General features: G+C 33.5%; 1 protein-coding gene across 14 annotated transcripts; it reads left to right on the top strand.

Annotated features, from left to right (window-relative positions):
• Positions 1–522: 522 nt before the first annotated feature.
• On the top strand, positions 523–16,405 carry LOC131005987 (uncharacterized). Of its 14 annotated transcripts, none has more exons than XR_009095370.1 (6): positions 561–1,123; positions 1,216–1,382; positions 1,453–1,580; positions 1,661–1,761; positions 15,054–15,221; positions 15,788–16,405. XR_009095370.1 is itself a non-coding variant. In XM_057933136.1 (5 exons), exons 1-4 carry the CDS (start codon positions 817–819, stop codon positions 1,737–1,739), a joined length of 681 nt encoding a protein of 226 aa, XP_057789119.1. In that variant the 5' UTR covers positions 561–816; the 3' UTR covers positions 1,740–1,761; positions 15,788–16,405. The 14 variants fall into 14 exon arrangements, 5 of the variants coding, with proteins under 5 accessions (XP_057789119.1, XP_057789120.1, XP_057789118.1 ...); XR_009095375.1 differs by having other exon boundaries at positions 590–1,123; positions 1,453–1,524; XR_009095376.1 differs by lacking the exons at positions 15,054–15,221; positions 15,788–16,405 and adding an exon at positions 3,764–4,099 and having other exon boundaries at positions 523–1,123; positions 1,453–1,524.
• The last annotated feature ends 9,219 nt before the right edge of the window (positions 16,406–25,624 follow it).

Below are 25,624 nucleotides of genomic sequence, written 5' to 3'. Positions count from 1 at the left end.
CCAACGTTGGGGGGGGGGGGATTTGCTTAGGTTTAGCCACGTTGAGGTAGTAAACAGCGCCTACCCCTGACTATAGGGTCCTATACGCGATAGGGGCCCCAACGTTGGGGGGTATTTAGTACTTAACCCATATCACTTTAAACCTCAAATTATTTTCGCACTATCAATTATATCCTGAACTATTGAAAATAATTTTTTAAACCTTGAACTATCAATTTTGTATCAATTGTACCATTCGTTCATTTTTCTAGCTTCAAAAATTTAACGTGGCTCATCGGATGCCACAATATATTTAGAATCATTCTTTTTTTGACGTATATTATATAAAACGACGTGATCATACGCATTACTCATTAAAAATTAAAAGGATGAAAAATAGATAAAGAGTACAATTGATACAAAATTGATAGTTCAAGGTTTAAAAAATTATTTTCGATAATTCAGGATATAATTGATAGTGCGAAAATAGTTTAGGGTTTAAAGTGATATTTACCCTTTTTAGAATTATTATTTTGGGAACTTCTTTCCTAATGTTTGGATTTTTTTTTCTCCTTTGTTGTTTGCATTCTTACATGTTTTATATTCCCAAACCAAATTCATTCTTCTTTCCTAATGTTTGGATTTTTTTTTCTCGTTTGTTGTTAGATGAGTATCACCACATTGCATATCAAAAATTGGCTTACCTTTCTATAAATTGCGTGCGTCTTCTTCCTCGCCCCCAAACCGCCTCGCCCAAAAAAAACCTAAAAGCATTAGGGTTTAGGAGGGAGATCAAAATTGGGTCATCCCCACCCCAATTGACTTGCGTAGGCTGCAATGGATGATGCGACAAGTTTTGCGATCGCAACGGGAGCTGATCCGAACCTTTTATGGAAAGGTATTGGTGATGTGTGTTTTCTGCGAATTGATAGTGAAGCTAGATCTCTTTTAACACTTGGGAAGGGGGGTCCTCCTGATTATATTCTCGCTCCCTACGGCAGAACCACGCGAGGCAAAGAGCTTCCACGGCGTTGCAGAGGTATACAGAGATTCATGTTTCCACGCGCCGGTGATTATTTTGATCTTGTGGTTCTGGGAGTCTTACCGATGGGCATAGATGGATTTGAGTGGGTTTCCGGCGATAGTAAGTCATCAATTTCCATTCAATTTCTATTTTTTGATTTGATTTGATTTGAATTTCTTTCTGCTGATTTGATTTGTTGAATTGCGATTTAGGAATCAGAGGTGGTGATGGTGAAGGAAAAGCAGCATGCTTCTTTCCTATAAAGGAGGAAGAATTTGTTATAAAGGAAGAATTTGTTACTATAAAGGAAGGCTTCTTTCCCCCTTTTGTTATAAACCATCCAAAAGCGCCTTGGGATAGTCTTGATGAAGCAATGAAGGTGCGTAAGCGTGAATCCACATCTCTACTCTTGGAATTCAAGATATAACAAATTAAGCTTTGCAATGCAGACTCAAGTGAGAAACGAGGCATGTTTGAAAGCGAATGAAGCACTGCGTAGAGCTGGGTATCATCAATATCATGTGTGTTGTGAACAAATAGATCTAGATTCTATGCTTGTCCATTCTTCAGAGTGGGGGTAATTTAATTTCATTTATAAATTTATCAAATAAATATCATCATCATATAGTAGTAATTAATTTTTACATCAATCTGCAGACACATAACAGAGCCTCGCGCATTGGCTTGGGAATTAGTGGACGCATATGACGCATATTTGCCGACGAGGAAGAATTGAGCTCTTGATGCTCATTCTCAAGGTTCAACTCAAAACTCATATTCATATTTCATGTTGTTTTATATGTTATGTATCTTCGTTTTGTAGGTTAATTGGGATGCCAATAACTGTTTTATATGTTATGTGTCTTCTTTTTGTAGGTTAGTTAGGGATGCCAATAACGAAAAAGATGGGACGTTTTGTCTAGTTGGTTCTTTTATACTATTAATTAATTCATTTTCTAGTTAGAGTTTGAATTTCTCATGTCAATACAAACTAGTGTTATACCCGTGCGAAGCACGGTCTAAGTGAATGAGATCTCTAGCTTCTCCTCCTACTTTTATCTCGTGTTTTATTTTCTTGACTAATCAACTTTATCCATGATTTGCTGGCTAACGCCATAAATGAGTGTGCTTGTGTGTGAGAGAGCAAAAAGAGCATCAAATTGATAAAGACAAACAACAAACGCATAAACATGAATTTTCTGAAAAAAATAAATAAATTGAAATCGATTTCATCAAAGACCCTCTGCGCCTACCAGCACTAAGCACTTGATCGGCCAGCGAGAGAGAATGGCGTTGCCGAACTCGGTAGGCTTGATCGGCCAGTGAGAGGCCTCAGCCAAACAGAGCGAGAAGCTTAATAAAAAAACAGAGCGGTGGTTTGGAGGCAGAAATCGGCGGAGCAGCCAGCGCCAGAAATGTGGATGGAGGTCCGCCTTCTCCTTCGGACACACTACCAACGACAATATAGGAGCCAATAATCGTCGATAAATAATGCTGTGAAGCGGAAAAAGAAACCACAAATAATGCTGTGAAGCGGAAAAAGAAACCACAAAAAATGAGAACGATGGAGGTAGGCTTCATTTTGGCGCAAGATGCGGCTCGACTCGTGGGATCTGAGGGAGAACGAAGAAGGTAGGCTGGCGGTGGCCTCGTTGCCGTTGTTCGGTGGAGAGAGAGATAGGGACTGTATGAAGTGGCGGCTTCTTGCGGCTAATCGATCGGGGAAGATGGGGAAATATAGAGAGATCGGCGGTGCGCGGCAGTGGCCCGATGTTGCTATTGCTCGTCGACCAAGCAGAGTGTTTGGCATTATAAGCTCTTTATATATTGTAATGACCAAAAAGGACATCATTTATAAAAACAAATTTTCTCTCTTTTTTTATTTTCAGTAATTTATACTATATTAAAAAGGGAGTTTCCAATTTGAAATCAATTTCAAATTAATTTCAAAATTGAGTGACAAATTTGTAGTTATAATAAAATTGAAGGTTTACAACTATATATTTTTCTTTTAATTTTTATTTTCTCTAACTTCTAATTTGTTGTTACATTTCTTTCCAAAATTGTGAAATTCGATTAAATGTAAAATATTTAATATACATATTTGATCTTTCCATATATAACGAAAAAATCTAGCATCTATAGATATCATCCAACATCAAAATAAACCAATAATATTTGAAACTTCTTACAATTTAACTTACATATTTTTCAATTTTGACTAGCAATCTCCATAGCAATTGAATCTCGCATGGCTATCCAATTGGTATTCTTAGATCCACCTGCATCTTTTACAACCGAAGCTTCAACAAATGCTCCAACAACGCGATTCGTATTTGACTCATAATTTTCATCCTCTGCTATCTGAAATGCACTATCTGGAATATTCTTTTGCCTTATGTAATTGTGAATAGCCATAGTTGCTAACACAATCTCTCTTTGGGTGTCAATGTGAAAATAAGGCATGCCGGTCAAAATATTTCATCTTGCTTTCCAAACTCCAAAAGTTCGTTCAATACAATTTCTACATAAAGAGTGATAATAATTGAACCTTTCCTTTAAATCTTGTATTCGCGAAGCCTGTTTACCTGCAAAAAATACCCACAAAACCCGATTTCCCATGAGTTAATACCCGTAAATAATAACCTTAGTTAGCCCACTCCACCACTGAAGGGCTTTGTATGTGGGGTGCATAACCCATCATAAAGTTTTTTTTTTGTTAAATTTGTTATTAATTTAAATGTAAAATTTGATTCGCAGGTGATGGGTATCCGATGAGTAGCGGGTTAGCGGATATCCGAGGGGTGGTGGGTATCTACGGATGACGAATGTGAGTGGCAGAGAGTATCCGTTGCGGGTCACATGTGGCGGATACAGCCTTCGCTCGCAGGTGTGTACATAAATAACCTACATTTTTTTTATAAATTATAACATTAATTATAAATTCAACGGGTTACACACTAGTTTTATAGTACTTTACCACACACTAAGTATAATTTTGAAAGGGATTAATGGTACTTAGGTCTTATATTAAAATCAATATTGTCACGTGAGTATTTGGGCCATATTCGAGGAACTCAATGAGAGAGAGAGAGAAGCAAATCTTCTATGATATGTGGACTTTTGTTGCGTTTTTGATAATAAAACGGTAAGTTTGAGCGAAGGGGTTTTACGGAGATATAACCTATAAAATAAAATAAAATAAAATAGAATTTGAATAAAAAAAGGGTCAAATTGTGTTTTACCAAAAAAAAAGATATGAGAAGATTTTCAGCGTTGGTAAAATTGTGAGAAGGGGGTTCACGGAGTAATAATAAAAACAATAAATCTATGTAGCCACATTGTGGCCACCCACACACTAATATAATAAGGATAATCTTAATTTATTTAATTTATTTTTTTAAATAAAAATAAGATTTAGTTATTTTTATTATATTCTCTACATTGTACTTATTTTTTTAATTTTTTTTGCATTTTTTAATAAAAATAAAAAAGTTATCAAAAAATTGCAAAAAAATAACTATAATGTAGAGAATATGATAAAATAACTAAATCTTATTTTTATTTTAAAAAATAAATTAAATTATTTTCTATTTAAGTAAATTGTGGGTAACCACAATGTGGCTGTTTAGCATCAAATTCTAATAAAAAGGGGAAAAGGTTAACAACTCCAAAAGAAAAATCAAATTCTCGCCGCCTCCTAAAAGTAAACCTGTTTCGCAAACTCCAAGGGAAAATCAAATCGCCGCCGCCTCCTCTACTGAAGATTTCAAGTCTGTCACAATCGCCGCCGTCTCCTACTCCATGGCGGGCCGCAAGTTTGTTTCATTCAATCTTCATGAAGATTTCTAGGGATGTCGATCCGGTCTGAAATCCGACAAAATTAGAGGATTAGAGTTGAAAAATCGCAACCCAATTATAAATCGGGCTTATCGGAATTCGATTAACCCGAAATTCGATGGGCTGGCTGGATTGACATCCTTAGATTTCATTCAAAACGGTAATTTTCTTTAATTCTTGAAACATCTTTTTGACATTTGAAATTTTCCCTTTTTTTCTCAGAATCTGGAGTGTGGGGGCATACGTAGCAGATTACAAAAGGATAATATCTAAAGGGCGTGTTCGGGTTTCATGCCGATTTCAGTTTGAATTGCTTCCGGCTCTCACTTTCACCCTCATTGCAAGAGAGGTTGAAACCTGTTTCAGAATCATTACAGAAGTCATTCATAACCAAACCTTTCCCAAAATTATAAGAGTCGTTCATAGCCAAACCTTTCCAAATATCATCTCTTATAGAGTGACTAAAAGGACCGCCTATTTTACCACGAAATTTGAAATAGAAACTGACCATGGTTTGCCAATGGAAATTATGGCCCTATGGGAGGTTGAGATAAACAAATGCTATAAAAGGATAGTTGCTAGAGCAAGAGAAGACGGTGGTGGTGGTGCTGCAGCGGCTGGGGATGGTGGCGCGTGATGTGGCGCAGCTGGTAACTTTTTAGTTAGCTATTATTTGGGAAATTCGATAATAAAACAACTTGTTGATGTCTTTGTCATCACGAGTTTTGCTGAATCAGAATTAGACAGTAGGTTTTAACATTTCCAAATGTATAAAGAATTCTTTCCACCTTGTTAGTTATATGATGCACTGTTAACTGAACAACCGTATTCTAAGAAGCAAAATGTGAGTAGGTTATTTCTTGGGTGTAATCGAAACAAGCCGAACCGAATAGTGGTGTGCTCAAGTTTGGTTTGTTTAGTATCGAATTGAATCCCGAACTTTACTTACCCAATACTCCCTCCGTCCACCAATTAAAGCCCATTTGAGTGTCGGCGCGGAAACTAAGAAAGCTGAAAAATGCGGTGTAAAAGTGGTGCGGAAACTAAGAAAGCTGAAAAATGTGGTGTAAAAGTGGTGTAAAAGACTAAAAGGGTAGTGTTATTTTATAAGCTATTTCCTTCTTTCTTTTTTTACTCTTTAATTAAATAAACTGAAAACTGGAAATAAATAAATAAATAAACTGGAAATTTGAAAATAAATAAATAAATAAACTGAAATTAAATAAATAAATAAACTGAAAATTCGAAAATAAATAAATAAATAAATTAAAATCTGGAAAATCATTATTTTTAGAAAATAAATAAACTGAAAATTCGAAAATGAATAAATAAACTGAAAATTCAGAAAATAAATAAACTGGAAATAAATAAATAAATAAACTGAAAATTTGAAAATAAATAAATAAATAAACTGGAATTAAATAAATAAATAAACTGAAAATTCGAAAATAAATAAATTAATTAATTAAAATCTGGAAAATTATTTTTTTTGGAAAAATAAATAAACTGGAATTAAATAAATAAATAAACTGATAATTCGAAAATAAATAAATAAATAAATTAAAATCTGGAAAATTATTATTTTTAGAAAATAAATAAACTGAAAATTCGAAAATAAATAAATAAACTGAAAATTCAGAAAATAAATAAACTGGAAATAAATAAATAAATAAACTGAAAATTTGAAAATAAATAAATAAATAAACTGGAATTAAATAAATAAATAAACTGAAAATTTGAAAATAAATAAATTAATTAATTAAAATCTGGAAAATTATTTTTTTTAGAAAATAAATAAACTGGAATTAAATAAATAAATAAACTGAAAATTCGAAAATAAATAAATAAATTAATTAAAATCTGGAAAATTATTATTTTTAGAAAATAAATAAACTGGAAATAAATAAATAAATAAATAAACTGAAAATTCGAAAATAAATGAATAAACAAACTGAAAATTTAGAAAATAAATAAACTGGAAATAAATAAATAAATAAATAAACTGAAAATTCAGAAAATAAATAAAATGGAATTAAATAAATAAATAAACTTAAAATTCAGAAAAATAAATAAACTGGAATTATAATTTTCAGAAAATAAATAAATAAATAAACTGAAAATTCGAAAATAAATAAACTAAAAATTCAGAAAATAAATAAACTGGAATTAAAATTTTCAGAAAATAAATAAATAAATAAACTTAAAACTGGAAAATAAATTTTTTAGACAAAGGGTAGTAATTTAAAGTAAAGAGAGAGGGTAAAAGGGTACAAAAAGCACAATAGGGCTTTAATTGGTGGACAAAAATTTAAGAACAAGTAGGGCTTTAATTGGTGGACGGAGGGAGTACAATACTTTGAGGCTCGCGAGCGGCTCACGAGCCTAATCGAGCCTATACAAACTTTCTAAATTTATATTTATATTCAAAATATTGATTATTTTATTTTAAAAATAAATTATTTTATTTAAAATAATAAATATATTAATTATTTTCTTATGACAAATAAAAATACACAAACTTTGATAAAAGTTGTAATTTTCACCTGAATTTTCAAATCAGCCAAAATATACCTGAACTGATATTTTTTGTTGTAAATTTCACCTGAACTTGCAATGATTGAACTCCGTCGAGGTGAAATTTACAACAAAAAATATAAGTTCAGGTATATTTTGGCCAATTTGAAAGTTCAGGTGAAAATTGTAACTTTTATCAAAGTTTGTGTATTTTTTTGGCTATAATCCCTAAAATTAATTAGAGATTTAATACAATTATTATTAATTTTAGTGGATAAATATAAGTTGTATATACTGATAATTTATATTTTTCAAGCTGAATCACTTGACGAACATGTTCACGAGCTAACAAGTTTGGTTTGTTTATTTATCGAGCTTCTCTAAACGAATTTGAACGAGCTTTTTTCGAGTCGAGCTCCGAATAGTTCGCGAGCAGATTGGTTTGTTTACTTCTTGATAGTGTCGAATTATCAGCCCTTTTTCCTTAACAGTTTGTGTTTCACATTTTGTTAGGTGGCATATATCAATCTTTACAACAAAAGTTCCCTTTTAATGATCTGTTTACCATATTACTGTGTGATCTTGGACAGATTGGGCAAGCATCAAGAATTAAAATGAATTTACCAGCTCAGATAGATGTTGAAGCGAAGGGATTAAAATTGATATTTGGTAGAATTTAACATCACTTGGATTTGCACAAGTGTTGTAGTGTTGCAGTGTTTAACTCTTGAATGTTATTATTAGTTCTCTAATTAACTTTGTTGTTTATAAGAAAAATATAGATCCTAAGTATGCGTTAATGAAGCTTTAATAAGTTTGTGAATTCGAAATTTTGAAAACAAATATGATGAATAGAGTGTGCAAGAATATGGATGAAAAAACTAAAAAGTTGTATTAAAAAGTTGTTGTGATGGTTGAGGTGAGAGAAGTTTGTGATGGGAAATTGGTCATGCCATGTAGATGATCATTAATTAGCTAGTGTTATTTCATTAATAAGTTATTCAATTCTATGTTGATTACTAACTAAAATGGAATCTCCAAATTGTGCTTATTGAAATTAATTGTTTGTCTTGTATTTTATTTCTGAATTTTTCTTGCTTAAAGCTCCTATTAGGTGATCTATAATGTCGTTTTAGCCCACCTAATTGTTGGAATGTTTTGTGGATGAATCATGATTATGACTTTAATTTTTAATACTAGTACATATAAATAGGAAATGGATCATCATTCATACAAAAGCATTTTCAAATATACGTACTAAAAGTGTTTTGAATAATTGATTTTGGTATAATCTACGATTGTCATGAAAAAAAAAATTATCAGTTTATCACATGTAATCAATAATCATAAGGAGTTGCAAATTACACATAAATTGTGAATTCATGCAATAATAACACAAACTTTTAATTTGTACGTTAATTAACATTTTCAAATCTCTCTGGTGATATTCAAAGTTGTCACATCGAATTTGCAACTATTTGAATAGTCTTTTTTTTTTTAGGCGGTCTTTGTGCAATCGATTACACATGACCTACACTCTGACTCAAACCGTGTAAAGAACTTTAATCGATTACAGAAATGATACTGTGTATAATCGATATTATAACATTGTAAATGACACTGCGTATAATTGACATTATAAGATTGAAAATAACCCTATAATATTGAAATTGACACTATAACATTTTAAAATATTATAGTATCATTTACAATCTTATAATGTCAATTATACGCAGTGTCATTTATATTTTCGAATAATGTCAATTATACGCACTGTTATTTACAATGTTATAGTATCAATTATATGCAATGTCATTTGTATAACTAAATAGTGTTAATTATAGACAGTATCATTTACAAAGATAAATAGTGTCATTTACACAGTGTGAATCAGGATGCAGGTTTTGAATCAAAATACATATCAAGATTTGAGACTGGTACAACTCAATTACACGGTACAATCGTCTGCACCCAAATTTTTGTGTTTTTTATTCGCCAACAGATATTCTTATGAAACAACATAGTTTTAATTGTCTATCCACGCATGAAAATTCCGTTAGCTATATCAATTTTTGTTTATTGATGAAGTTTTGGGAATGTTAAATTAAAAACACACAAATCAAAATTTAATGATGACGACGAAATGTAATTCAATTAGTAAGACGATTTTACTTTAACTAATAAGTGGGAATTGGAATTATCGAAGAGTAAATAAAATATGCTTATTGATTTTCTTCTTTAAAAAGAAAGTTGGATTTTATTGGGCCAACCCTAGCCCATGCCAAATTCTAATGGGTTACTACTATTGCATCTGGCCCAATAGTGACATTACAAAAAGATGATAATAACATTCTGCATCAACGAAATGATAAAAAAAAAAAATCACCTAAACTACAGTTGTAAATTCTATTTTTTTGGGCAACATCATTTATTATTTTGGTTTGAAATTTTAATTATTTGTTGGCTGAATTTGATCAAATTTATTTGTCCATTTATAATATAATGTGTGTTTAATATATCACCTTTAATTTTGTCATATCATTTTTTATTTGGGTGAAATTAAAATTCATGGCAAATTCTGGAATTGACTAAAGTTTATGTATTAGCATTACAACTTTATAGAATTGGAAAAATATCAAAATTCACTAATAGTTTATGGATTTACAGCCAATTAACGTCTCAAAAAATATGTTGTGAAATAGTGATCTATAAAAAGTAATTAAAAGTTCCAAAAACTCTTTCTACACTAATTGAAAATTTGAAAGAAAAAATGTCTAGGTATTTTGGTGAAAACTTTAAAGAGATAATAGTGTTCATTAGATAAAAAAAATAGTTTTGTCAAAATCTTGATCATTCATTTTGATAATGTTCCAACTATAAAATAATTTCATTTTCATTTTAATGCTACTATTTTTGTTAGAGCTATTTTAAATAATATATAAAACTTATAAAATTTTATTTTTCAAATATAATATTCTAAAAAAAATAGATTATAATAGAATTTGGTTTGGAGATAGTCCACGAACCCTCATACAAGTTTAGCCCCCTCTAATATAAATTTTTGGCTCCGCCACTACTGCCCCACGCATATTGCGTGGGTGGTAGAAATTCAAAATTGTGTCAAAATTGAACAATTTCTTAAATTGGTGTATTAAAATGTAAAATCCTAACTTCACGTCAAATATGGATTTTCGATAAAATTTGTGTATTTAGGTGCAATTTTCCCTATTTAAAATCTTGAACTCCTAAAAAAAAACCTAGAGAAACAGGAAAAGAAAAAAAAAAGTAAAAACAAAAAAAGAGCAAAAATCCCAAAAATGCAAAAAAGAAAAAAATAAATAACAAAATTGCAGAAGATGTAGTTAGTGGGTTTCAAATCTCAGCCTTAAATATGTTCTTTTCTCCCGCTTCGCTCCCTTCTCCAAAATCGCTGCCGTCAAGATTTACTGTGTTACAATCGCCGCCGACTCCCAAGATTTACTGTGCTACAATCGCCGCCGACTCCCTTCGCGCAAATCGCCGCCGTCAAATCAAATCTCTGCCTTGAATCTCTTATTTTCTCCCGCTTCCCTCCCTTCGCCCAAATCGCCACCGTCAAGATTTACTGGGCTACAATCGCCGCCGACTCCGTTCGCACAAATCGCCGCCGTCAAGATTTACTGTGCTACAATCGCCGCCGACTACGCCGCCGTCAAGATTTACTGTGCTACAATCGCCGCCGACTCCCTTCGCGCAAATCGCCGCCGTCAAATCAAATCTCTGCCTTAAATCTCTTATTTTCTCCCGCTTCCCTCCCTTCGCCCAAATCGCCACCGTCAAGATTTACTGTGCTACAATCGTCGTCGACTCCGTTCGCACAACTCAGCCTCAATCAGAGGGTAAGTTAGATTGCGAAGGGGTGCAAATTGAAAACGAGCCGAAACCCGAGCACGACGCTTACCCTTGATCATCCGGTAAGTTGTTACATACGATCCTACATTCCATGAACTGCGGCGCGCCATGTAGGGCGGCGAAATCTTCACTTCACGGCGGCGATTGTAGCACAGTAAATCTTGACGGAGGCGATTTGGGCGAAGGGAGTCGGCAGCGATTGTAGCACAGTAAATCTTGACGGCGGCGATTTGTGCGAACGGAGTCGGCGGCGATTGTAGCCCAGTAAATCTTGACGGTGGCGATTTGGGCGAAGGGAGGGAAGCGGGAGAAAATAAGAGATTTAAGGCAGAGATTTGATTTGACGGCGGCGATTTGCGCGAAGGGAGTCGGCGGCGATTGTAGCACAGTAAATCTTGGGAGTCGGCGGTGATTGTAACACAGTAAATCTTGAAGGCTGAGATTTGAAACCCACTAACTACATTTTCTGCAATTTTGTTATTTATTTTTTTCTTTTTTGCATTTTTGGGATTTTTGTTTTTACGTTTGTTTGTTTTCTTTAGTTTTTTTTTGTAGGAGTTCAAGATTTTAAATAGGAAAAATTGCACCTAAATACACAAATTTTGTCGAAAATCCATATTTGACGCGAAGTTAGGATTTTACATTTTAATACACCAATTTAAGAAGTTGTTTAATTTTGACACAATTTCTCATGCTTCAGAGGTGATAATTTTGCGATTTATATGTATTTTTAACGCATCCTAAATTTATTTAATAGTAATTTTTATAAGTAAATGAATCTGACACAACTTAAAATCCAAAGTAACTAAGTGAAATAGAAAATTTACATTACACAATTAAAAAATAGGAAGTAAAAAAAAAGAAAAAAAAAGGGTTTCATATAATACTGTTTATATCACAAGACAATTAAATATAAATATTTGTTACAAAGTGAAAAAAAATATATGAAGAAGCTGTGGGGGTGAGAGCGAGAAGTGGCGAATCGCGATAGGATGTGATAGTGCTAGGATGTGATAGTGCTAGACGGCGACGCGACTTGAAGAAGCTGCAGTGGTGAGAGCGAGAAGCACAACAACAACAGTGACGAAAGTTTAAGGTTGGGAAGGCTTTTGAAATGGAAAAACAAAATGAACTGGATACTCCAACCAAAGTAAAATATTACCTGTGCAGGCATCAACTCAAATGATGGGGATCATCAAAGACAAACACATTGTATAACATGAATCTAATATGATGACTAAATATTAGCTCAGCTCCGAGTTGGAAAGACTTTCAAGAGAACTCCATCATAAGGTAACCACCGCTGCAATCATAGCACCCATCATCAAATACAACAGGTGCATATCCATTCCATGAAATAAAATGCAGCAAAAACAAATTATAAAGTTGCAAAATTATCACCATCCTTGTATTAAGTTGATCTTTACAAATGTAGGTTATATCCATTCATCACAAAAAAGTAAGACAATGAAGAAAAAGTTCAGGGGGCTGCACTCACTTCCCATCAATAAGTATCAAGCTAATTCTTCGTAATGATGTTGGTCAAAAAAATTGCATTGCTTGCTGCATATGTAGCCAATCTCTTAAGCTCCTAGAACACAAAATAATACTAATAATTTAAAACTCCAAAACACATTACCCTGAGAGAGAGATTAAGAAGTGCTATATGCGAGCAGAGACTCATTTAGCAAATACCACCAATAGAAACTCTTTGCTCCTTTAACTACAGCTCATTTTTGGTCCCTTTTATTACATGAGATCTCTTGCTTCTCATCCTACTTTTATCTCGTGTTTTATTTTCTTGACTAATCAACTTTATCCATGATTTGCTGGCTAACCCCATAAATGAGTGTGCTTGTGTGTGGGAGAGCAAAAAGAGCATCAAATTGATAAAGACAAACAACAAACGCATAAACATGAATTTTCTAAAAAAAAAAAAATTGAAATCGATTTCATATAGCTACAGTATCCTGATAGAGGGTGTTTGGCTAAGCTTATGTTTAAGAGATAAGCTTTTTCAAGAGCTTATAAGCTGCTTCACTTAAAAGCTTATAAGCTATAAAAGTGTTTGGATGATTGAAATACAACTTATAAGATGATGGAGAGTGTTTGGCATTATAAGCTCTTTATATATTGTAATGACCAAAAAGGACATCATTTATAAAAGCAATTTTTCTCTCTTTTTTTATTTTCGGTAATTTATAGTACTATATTAAAAATGGAGTTTCCAATTTGAAATCAATTTCAAATTAATTTCAAAATTGAGTGACAAATTTGTAGTTATAATAAAATTGAAGGTTTACGTTTAAACTATATATTTTTCTTTTAATTTTTATTTTCTCTAACTTCTAATTTGTTGTTACATTTGTTTCCAAAATTGTGAAATTCGATTAATTATAAAATATTTAATATGCATATCAAATTAAAGATAACGATAAGAGCTTTAATATGATATATTTTATGAAAATATTTGATTTAAAATGTAAAAGTTAAATTTATTTAAATATTAATATTTTATAAATTTCTCTCTCCTCCCTCATCTTTTTTTGAATAAATATAATTTTAATTCTTTTTAATTAGTATTTTTTTTAATTTTTTTAACTTATTTTTTTGTTTTTGTTTTTCATAATATCAAATTTTATAATTGTGAATTCTTTTTTATTTTTTCAATATTCAATTCAAATAAAATTATTTTTTTATATTTATAAGTATAATAATTGAATTAGTATTAATTTTATATAAATATAAAAATTAAAAATATTTTCCCGTAAATGCTAGTGACTACTGTATAGTGGAGTTTTGAATTGGAGTGATGTTATATTACATACACATGATTACTAACGCAACAAATCCAAATATTTCAAATTCTTTAATGTATTTTTTTTCCCTTCATATTATTAATACTCCACTGTTGCAACTGTTCCAAAAAATTTCATACTATTAATACTCCACTGTTCCAACAATCAGATTATTTTTCATAGTTTATCGGTGACTATCCAACTTTTCACTCTATATTTACATTTAAAATTTCAAAAGTGGTCAAGTAAGTTACCTAAAAATATCAAATTAAAAAATAGTAAAGATATAATTTGTGATCAAATAATTAAAAAATTTAGAAAAACCCAATATATTACCATAATTATATTTGATCTTTCCATATATAACGAAAAAATCTAGCATTTATAAATATCATCCAACATCAAAATAAATCAATAATATTTGAAACTTCTTACAATTTAACTTACATATTTTTCAATTTTGACTAGCAATCTCCATAGCAATTGAATCTCGCATGACTATCCAATTGGTATTCTTAGATCCACCTGCATCTTTTACAACCGAAGCTTCAACAAATGCTCCAACAACGCGATCCGTATTTGGCTCATAATTTTCATCCTCTGCTATCTGAAATGCACTATCTGGAATATTCTTTTGCCTTATGTAATTGTGAATAGCCATAGTTGCTAACACAATCTCTCTTTGGGTGTCAATGTGAAAATAAGGCATGCCGGTCAAAATATTTCATCTTGCCTTCCAAACTCCAAAAGTTCGTTCAATACAATTTCTACATAAAGAGTGATAATAATTGAACCTTTCCTTTAAATCTGTATTCGCGAAGCCTGTTTACCTGCAAAAAATACCCACAAAACCCGATTGCCCATGAGTTAATACCCGTAAATAATAACCTTAGTTAGCCCACTCCACCACTAATGGGCTTTGTATGTGGGGTGCATAACCCATCATAAAGTTTTTTTTTTTTTGGGTTAAATTTGTTATTAATTTAGATGTAAAATTTGATTCGCAGGTGATGGGTATCCGACGAGTAGCGGGTTAGCGGATATCCGAGGGTGGTGGGTATCCGCGGATGACGAATGTGAGTATTTGGGCCATACTCGAGGAACTGAATGAGAGAGAGAGAGAAGCAAATCTTCTATGATATGTGGACTTTTGTAGCGTTTTTGAAAATAAAACGGTAAGTTTGAGCGAAGGGGTTTTACGGAGATAGTATAACCTAAAAAAAAATTAAAAAACGGTCAAATTGTGTTTCACCAAAAAAATATATATATATATGAGAAGATTTTCAGCGTTGGTAAAATTGTGCGAAGGGGATTTACGGAGTAATAATAAAAAGGGGAAAAAGTAAACCTGTTTTGCAAACTCCAAAAGAAAAATCAAATTCTCGCCGCCTCCTAAAAGTAAACCTGTCACAATCGCCGCCGCCTCCCTCTACTGAAGATTTCAAGTCTGTCACAATCGCCGCCGTCTCCTACTCCATGGCGGGCCGCAAGTTTGTTTCATTCATTCAATCTTCATGAAGATTTCTAGGGATGTCGATCCAGTCTGAAATCCGACAAAATTAGAGGATTAGGGTTGAAAAATCGTAACCCAATTATAAATCGGGCTTATCGGAATTCGATTAACCCGAAATCCGATGGGCTGGCCGGATTGACATCCCTTAGATTTCATTCAAAAACAGTAATTTTCTTTAATTCTTGAAACATCTTTTTGACATTTGAAATTTTCCCTTTTTTTTATCAGAATCTGGAATGTGGGGGCATACGTAGCAGATTACAAAAGGATAATATCTAAAGGGCGTGTTCGGGTTTCATGCCGATTTCAGTTTGAATTGCTTCCGGCTCTCACTCTCACTCTCATTGGAAGAGAGGTTGAAACCTGTTTGAGAATCATTACAGAAGTCATTCATAACCAAACCTTCTCCCGCCCAGAAAACATCTCTTGTGGAGTGACTAAAAGGAACGCCTATTTTACCACGAAATTTGAAATAGAAAGTGACCATGGTTTGCCAGTGGAAATTATGGCCCTATGGGAGGTTGAGATGAACAAATGCTATAACAGGATAGTTGCTAGAGCAAGAGAAGACGGTGGTGGTGGTGGTGGTGGTGCTGGTGCTGGTGCTGCAGCGGCTGGGGATGGTGGCGCGTGATGTGGCGCAGCTGGTAACTTTTTAGTTAGCTATTTTTTGGGAAAATCGATAATAAAACAAAAATGTTTGATTCAATGTATATGAGTTTATTTTGGGTTCCCTTTTGTGTTTCACATTTTGTTCGGTGGCATATACTCCCTCCATCCACCAAAAATATGTCACTTTACTTTCGGCACGGATTTTAATAAAATGTGAGTGAAGTTGGTAGTGGAGTAAGGAGATCACTTTAAATGGTGTGAACCCTACTACTAATGGATGTGACATATATTTTGTAGACAGACGAAAAAGGAAATTGTGGCATATCTTTGATGGACGGAGTGAGTATCAATCTTTACAACAAAAGTTCCCTTTTAATGATCTGTTTACCATATTAGTGTGTCATCTTGGACAGATTGGGCAAGCATCAAGAACTAAAATGAATTTACCAGCTCAGATAGATGTTGAAGGGAAGGGACTAAAATTGATATTTGGTAGAATTTAACATCACTTCTCAGTCATGTATAGTTTACTGCACTTGGATTTGCACAAGTGTTGCAGTGTTTAACTCTTTTTTTCTTTCTTTCTTTTTTTTGGATAAATTTACAATATTAGATAAAGGAATTAAATGACCGCGCCACGGGGGACTCGAACCCAAAACCTTTGGCCTTGGGCATTAACCCTTACCGCTTGGCCAACACACGCACACTGCAGTATTTAACTCTTGAAATGATGCATAGTTGTCTGTGCATACTTAACCTTCTTATGTTATTATTAGTTCTCTAATTAACTTTGTTGTTTATAAGAAAATATAGATCCTAAGTATACGTTAATGAAGCTTTAATAAGTTTGTGAATTCGAAATTTTGAAAACAAATATGATGAATAGAGTGTGCAAGAATATGGATGAAAAAACTAAAAACAGATTTTACAAAAATTTGCAGAGAAAACAATTCTCGTTCCAAAATATCAATCCTCATCATCACTAAAATAACCCTTCTTCTTCTCACTCCTCCCTTCCCATCCTCCACCTTCAGCAGCCTCTCCTCCATCCACCACCGACGCCCAATTCTCCACTCACCTTCAAAATCCCTCCCCCTACTCTCCCCTCCACCACTACCGCCTCTAGTGGCGGACGCAGGATTTCTATCAAGAGGTGGCAAAAAGAATTATATCAAACGAAACTAAATATATATATAAATTATCCATAGAAATTCAATCTATATTTAACCACAATGATTCGTCATAGTTTGAAACTTATTTATAATAACATCATTAGAAACACAACTAAACAAGCTTCCAAAATAATATTAAGGACATATTTATAAATAAATAATTAATGAGGGGCAATATAGGTATTTCATATAAAAATCAAGGGGTGGCAATTGCCTTCCCTTGACTCTATGTGCGTCCGCCCCTGACTGCCTCGCCGTCCTTTCTTCGGTGGGGGCGGCCGCTCCCATTCAAAATCCACACTTTTTTTGTATTAAAAAGTTGTTGTGATGGTTGAGGTGAGAGAAGTTTGTGATGAGAAATTGGTCATGCCATGTAGATGATCATTAATTAGCTAGTGTTATTTCATTAATAAGTTATTCAATTCTATGTTGATTATTAACTAAAATAGAATCTCCAAATTGTGCTTATTGAATTTAATTGGTTTGTCTTGTATTTTATTTCTGAATTTTTCTTGCTTAAAGCTCCTATTAGGTGATCTATAATGTCGTTTTAGCCCACCTAATTGTTGGAATGTTTTGTGGATGAATCATGATTATGACTTTAATTTTTAATACTAGTACATATAACTAGGAAATGGATCATCATTCATACAAATCATTTTCAAATATACGTACTAAAAGTGTTTTGAATAATTGATTTTGGTATAATCTACGATTGTCATGAAAAAAAAATGATTATCAGTTTATCACATGTAATCAATAATCATAAGGAGGAGTTGCAAATTACACATAAATTGTGAATTCATGCAAGAATAACACAAACTTTTAATTTGTACGTTAATTAACATTTTCAAATCGCTCTGGTGATATTCAAAGTTGTCACATCGAATTTGCAACTATTTGAATAGTCGTTGTTTTTTTTTTTTGAGGCGGTCTTGGTGCAATCGATTACACATGACCACCCGCACTCTGACTCAAACTGTGTAAAGGACTTTAATCGATTACAGAAATAATATTGTGTATAATTGATATTATAACATTGTAAATGACATTGCGTATAATTGACATTATAAGATTGAAAATAACACTATAATATTGAAATTGACACTATAACATTTTAAAATATTATAGTATTATTTACAATCTTATAGTGTCAATTATAGGGAGTGTCATTTATATTTTCGAATAATGTCAATTATACGCACTGTTATTTACAAAGTTATAATATCAATTATACGCAATGTCATTTGTATAACTAAATAGTGTTAATTATAGACAGTGTTATTTACAAAAATAAATAGTGTCATTTACACGGTGTGAATCAGGATGCAGGTTTTAAATCAAAATACAGATCAGGATTTGAGACGGGTACAACCCAATTACACGGTACAATCGTCTGCATCCAAATTTTTGTGTTTTTTATTCGCCAATAGATATTCTTATGAAACAACATAGTTTTAATTGTCTATCCACGCATGGAAATTCCGTTAGCTATATCAATTTTTGTTTATTGATGAAGTTTTGGGAATGTTAAATTAAAAACACACAAATCAAAATTTAATGATGACGACGAAATGTAATTCAATTAGTAAGACGATTTTACTTTAACTAATAAGTGGGAATTGGAATCATAAATAAAAGGGTTAATAGCCGGAAAATACACGAACTATTTTCAAATTTGCATATTGCACATCACCTTTAAAATTAGCTCCAGAATACATCAACTTTTAATTTAGTTGTAAATTGCACACGGCGAAAATTCCGGCAACTCTTAAGTTTGACCGACGATGACATGGACAGCCACGTGGCTTTTTTTACAAGTTGGCAAGCCACCTTATCAAAACGACGTAGTTTTGATATTTTGAAGAATTTAAAAAAAAAAAATCCAACAGGTAGTCCGGCGAGCCATTCCAAAATCCGGCGAGCCATCACCATTTCCAGAATCCGACGAAACACAACCACAACCACCATTTTCCCTCACCTCCACCATAACCACCACCACAAAAATCTCCAGAATCCGGCGAGCAATCACCGGCCTCCCCTTCCGAAAGGGTTGTCCAGTTGCCGCCTCTGTCAGCAACCCACAACCACCGCCTGGATCTACCGCCTTCCCATAAACCTCCCTAGCAACTCAGCAACCACCGCCTTCCTAGAAACCTCTATTTCACTACGGATCAGCGGCGCCTCCACCGGCGACCGCAGCGTACCACCTCCCGCCGCCTCACCTACTCCGCCTTCCTCCGCCAAGTTGAGATGCAATCCGCCTCCTCGACAGGTAACAAGCCCGTGACAAAAACCCATCGAAGCCATCTGCAACGCCTTCCTCGAAGCCCATCAAAGTTGTTGTAGAAATCCATCAAAACACAAATTTGCGCCGCCCCCTCGTCTACAACAAAAATCAAGCTCATCGATTTGCGCCGCCTCCTCGTCTACAACAAAAATCAAGCTCATCGAAACCCATCAAAACACAGATTTGTGCCGCCTCCTCTTGGATGAAGGGGGTGAGCAATTGTTTTTGCTTGACCTTGAAAATTGGTGTAGGGACGAGAGATTTGCAGATTTGGGGATTTCCCCTTATGCAAGATGATCTAGGGTTTAATTTGGGGGTGGCGTTGATGTTGTGGTGGCTGGCAGCGGCCAGACGGAGATGGAAGATGGAGATTCAAGGAAAGGAGCGGAGAGGGAGGATGGAGGATGGCGGTGAGGCGATGGATGGATCTCGGCGAGTCGGAGATGGAAGATGGAAGGGAAAAGGGCGGAGATGGAAGATGGAGGATAGCAGGTGAGGCAGCAGTTGGATCTTGGCGAGTCGGTGATGGAAGATGGAGATTCAGGGAAAGGGGCGAAGATGGAGGATGGAAGATGGAGGATGGCGGTGAGGCTCCAGAGATCTCTTTGTGCTCGAGCGGAGAAGAAGACCGAGATTTCTTCTTCATTTTTTTTTTAATTATACTCACTCAAGAAACGACGTCGTTTTGGGTGTTGTAATGTAACAACAAAACGACGTCGTATTCCTATATCGGAAAATCGTCCACGTCAATAAAATCCGACAGCCACGTCACCACCAATCAAGGTGGTAGTCAACGCGGGTGCAATTTGCAATAAATTAAAAGGTGGTGTATTCTGGGGCTATTTTTGAAGGTGATGTGCAATATGCATATTTGAAAATAGTTCGTGTATTTTCCGGCTATTATCCCTAAATAAAATATGCTTATTGATTTTCTTCTTTAAAAATAAAGTTGAACTTTATTGGGCCAACCCTAGCCTATGCCAAATTCTAATGGGTTACTACTATTGCATCTGGCCCAATAGTGACATTACAAAAAGATGATAATAACATTGTGCCTCAACGCGATCACAAAAATTACAACGAAATGATAAAAAAAAATATTTTTCCACCTAAACTACAGTTGTAAATTCTATTTTTTGGGCAACATCATTTATTATTTTGGTTTGAAATTTTAATTATTTGTTTGCTGAATTTGATCAAATTTATTTGTCCAATTATAATATAATGTGTGTGTTCATTATATCACCTTTAATTTTGTCATATCATTTTTTATTTGGGTGAAATTAAAATTCATGGCAAATTCTGTAATTGACTAAAGTTTATGTATTAGCATTACAATTTTATAGAATTGGAAAAATATCAAAATTCACTAATAGTTTGTGGATTTACAGCCAATTAACGTCTCAAAAAATATGTTGTGAAATAGTGATCTATAAAAAGTACTCCATTAAAAGTTCCAAAAACTCTTTCTACACTAATTGAAAATTTGAAAGAAAAAATGTCTAGGTATTTTGGTGAAAACTTTAAAGAGATAATAGTGTTCATTAGATAAAAAAAAAAGTTTTGTCAAAATCTTGATCATTCATTTTGATAAGGTTCCAACTATAAAATAATTTCATTTTCATTTTCATTTTCATTTTAATGCTACTATTTTTGTTAGAGCTATTTTAAATAATATATAAAACTTATAAAATTTTATTTTTCAAATATAATATTTTAAAAAATATAGATTATAATAGAATTTGGTTTGGGGATAGTCCGCGAACCCTCATACAAGTTTAGCCTCCTCTAATATAAATTTATGGCTCCGCCACTACTGCCCCACGCATATTGCGGGGGTGGTAGACTAGTTAATTAACAAACATCAACTAATAATAATGCAAATTAATTATTAAATCACTAAAAAAAATAATTAAAAAATTCTAGAATCACAATTAACATACAAGCCGTCAGTAATTAATTGTTTTAAGCACTAGCCGCTGGATTTGAAAACCGGGCGGCTAGTGCTTAAAACCCGCCCCCACAGATCATCTCCTCTTTCGTAGAGACCAACAGAGCCGCCTATGTGATTGCCAAGTTTGAGATCGAAACAGAGTATCTGTCAATGGAAAGTATGGCTAGATGGGAGGCTGAACTCCAAGGTTGCTTTGACAGGTTGCCAAAATAATTACCCCAAAAAATAAAAAATAGTGGCGTGACCATATAAATGTTATAGTGTCTTCAATATAAACATAACAAACCACTTTCGTTGCTAAAATATGCAACGATGCAAATTGCCTTAAAAAACCACAAAACCATACTACTTGTCTACATGAAAACATGAAACACCATTTACATAGCCTAGCAAATTCCCAAAAAAATGGCTCTTCATTCTAACCTTCGAAGCAACTCTGATATAATTTGGCACAATAAGATCTGCGAAATACTTCACCGTGATCGCCATGCAACACGCGCATCAGGCAGTTCGTTATCAAGCATTCCAAGTAGAGGTGTCAAACAGTACGGGTCGGGCCAACCCGGCCCGAACCCACCGGGCTTTCAACTTTTGTCAGGTCGGGTCGGGCCGACCCGAAATCTAACGGGCTGCAAAATTCTAAGCCCAGCCCAACCCCTCTCGGGCCATCGGGCGGTCGAGCCAAACCCGCCCATAATTTTTTTAAAAATCTTACTTTTTGTATTTATTTTTTTGTTACAAAAATAATGAAAATTTATAAATTAATCGAAACAAATCACAAAAGAATTTCAAAAGCAATTAATTATAACAAATCCACATCTTACGAATCATAAAAGCAATTAAGCACTTCAGCTACTGAATCTTTATTATTATTATTATTATTATTATTATTTGCACGTACTCAAAAGATCACATAATTTTGAATCATACTACTTAGAGAAAAAATCTGAAATATGATGGACACATCTACAAAACAGTATATATACGAAGGATAGAAAATCGAGGATAAGAATGCACATTGACTGCACTTTGAAATTAGGTTTGACCTTTAGAAGTTACTTTTTAAATTTAAATTTTATAAATTATAACTTTTAAAATGTACTATAATTTAAATAAAATATATAATTAATTTTGGGCGGGCTAAAAAGCCCGAAAACCTCGGGTCTTTTTAGCCCGACGGCTCACTGGACGGGCTTTTTAGGCCCGATTTTTTATGGGCCATAATTTTTAGAGCCGAGCCCAGCCCAGCCCTAAACCCGGGGGAATCGGGTCGGCCCATTGGGTCGGGTCGATTTTGACAGCTCTAATTCCAAGTACTTTAACACCATGATTCCGCAGTTTGTGGTGTCACCTTGTTTGGGGGGATGTTCGAAAATGCGTAGGATACATGGTTGTTTCTTGGTTATCTTTCTGGATCGGTGACCTCAAACATTGTATTCATTGCAAATCTATGGGAGATTTTTCATTGCTTGCTCAAAAGTTTTACGAACACGAATGGGATCTCAATCAACCGATAGTGAATCATATACTATATAACGCGCTGATGGTCAAGCAAGATCTCATAGCAAACCCAGTGGTCCCTATTCAGCTGTGCAATTCCGACCACCTTCTCCGCTTCCCACCACGGTGTGGCTAGCTGAAAGGGTGAGATCCCTTGAACGCAAGGTCCCAGCTGATTACGCAACATAACATACGTCCTAGCACATACGGTGTTCTGGATTATAGCACCACAACATAAAATATGCAAATTAGAGTCATTTACTAAATAAGTATAGGTTAATACTATGGCCACATCAACGTAGGTGTTTTATTCTTTACCCATGCTATTTGATCTACATAAGTCCACTTCTGCACAAAACCCGCAGGGTTCTTCTTAAAGGCGTGAATATTAAGATTTACCAAACACTCAATGTGCTGCCCCATAAAAACAAATTAGTTAGTCTCCTTATGCATTCAAAACATGAAGAGTATGTTCATGGCAGGCATAATAAGAAAATCTTACATCACTAATAAGCCATCCTCTAGAATTCCACAGTTTCGTAAACCAACTTGCATGCCGCACTCCAACATATAGCATACCATTAAGTGGTTCCTCTCTATATTGTATTTCAAATTATCAATTATCTTGCACCATACCGGAGTAAAAAAAATCAAAGCTAGACAAGAACTTACTCTGCATTAGAGACATGGGTACTGGGTTGGATTTCTCGCTCTTCTCTTTGCACGCTAAGGGCCTGTTTGATATGGGTTTATAGACAGGATAAATTAAATTAATACAGATTAGTGTGATGTTTGATATCATGTGCAGTTAATATGGTCAACTCTTACTTAATCCCACTTCTCCATGCTATTTTGTGGGAATAACCCATACTAATAATCCGCCCCTCCCCCCTCGGATAACTTTAATACTGCGAAGTTGGATAAAAAATCTGCTACCCTTCCTCACGCATATCGATGCAAATGATATCAAACACATAGTATTTTTAAAATTATATGAGGATAGTTTTGGTATTAGATAATATAATCCAACATAATCCTATGGATATCAAACACAATATAGGATTAAGTAGCCATGATATCAAACACCCATGAAATAATATAAATCCACACTAATCCATACTAATTTCTCAAGATAATTTTAATCCTAATCAATCCTAAACAGCAAATCAAACGGCCCCTAAGACACCAACAATGCATTTGCAGCGCTTGGCTTAGATCTCTGAGACAGAACACTGGTTTGAACTCGCTCTAACTTCAAACTTTCTAACTCTACAACAGAGAAGGGTTTGAAAGAACTTTCCAACTCGACCCGGCACGCGATCCATGTGCAAATCCTACCCGGTCCGCCTCATTGAGGGTAAAAACGTCTGAAATCGTTAAAAAGAGCCAAATTTTACATTTTTTCAATTAGTGGCCATAAATTGTGTTTGATGCTTCATTTTGGCTACTTCAAAATTTTTCTCAATATTTAATATGCATCTTATATATATAAGTTCGTGACAAAATATTTAATATGATATAAAGATCATCAAAAATGAATTTAAAACGAATAAGTTATGAAAACTTTAAAATATTTTATTTTCTATTTCTTCATTAAAATTTTACAACTTTTTGTTTATATTTGTGTTATGAAAAAAATATTTATTTATTTATTATGATGTGTAGTATTCTATAATAATAATGTGTAATGTTAATTTTCATTATTAAATAATATAGAGGAATTGATGTGTTTATTTTATTTTAAAAGATATTTTATATTTATCTATATTTTACTCTTATTTAATATTTATAATTATTTAATTAAATATATCGTTTAATTTCGATGTTCGCCGTGCATAGTACGGATGGACGTACTAGTATTTAATAATTTGGGACCGAAAGTCGATTACATCCAAATGAGGCAAACTCAGTAATGTTCTCATTTCTTTTTTTGAATGCAGTAATGTTCTCAATTTTAGGTAAACTAACTTTGTTCAATTATTGATCCTAAATAACGAGACATTATTTGGCTTTCAAATCAAAACCATCATAATCAAATTTCGCAATTTAGATGTTGATTGCATCATAGTCTTACTAAGAAACTACCTACTTTTCTAAACACATAAAAATAATCCTTTCTAAATTCTAATAAATTTATTCAGACATTCTTATTCGTCGAATCCTTTATATCCTCGATATGGATTCCCAAATGAGTATCAAATTATTTAAACTAATCCATCGATTACCTCATAAACAAAGTGTTGTATACCTTTCTGTTAAAATAAAATATATATTTTGAAAATATTAATATTCCCCCGATCCACAAAAAATAGCCAATTTTTGTCATTTTGGGATGTCCACAAAAATTAATTACCTTTTCTATTTTTAGAAACTATATATCATGTGGTGGGTCATATTCTCCACTCACAATACAATTAATTATCATTATAAATACTATTTAAATGAAATTCTTTTTTCATCACAATAAAATAGGACTATATTTAATTTGGGGGCGTCAACATTAGAGTGGAGCCCAAGAAGGCCCGTCGTGGATGCTC

This window comes from Salvia miltiorrhiza, chromosome 1 (genome assembly GCF_028751815.1).
Source record: "Salvia miltiorrhiza cultivar Shanhuang (shh) chromosome 1, IMPLAD_Smil_shh, whole genome shotgun sequence".
Classification (NCBI taxonomy): Eukaryota; Viridiplantae; Streptophyta; class Magnoliopsida; order Lamiales; family Lamiaceae; genus Salvia; species Salvia miltiorrhiza.
This window is presented reverse-complemented; position numbering and strand designations above follow the sequence as displayed.

Bases quoted from the DNA above. Each gene is read 5' to 3' on its own strand.
- LOC131005987 (XM_057933136.1), top strand. From the start codon at position 817: ATGGATGATGCGACAAGTTTTGCGATCGCAACGGGAGCTGATCCGAAC. The intron at 1,124-1,215 runs GTAAGTCATCAA...ATTGCGATTTAG, and splicing joins TGAGTGGGTTTCCGGCGATA to GAATCAGAGGTGGTGATGGT. The intron at 1,581-1,660 runs GTAATTTAATTT...ATCAATCTGCAG, and splicing joins GTCCATTCTTCAGAGTGGGG to ACACATAACAGAGCCTCGCG.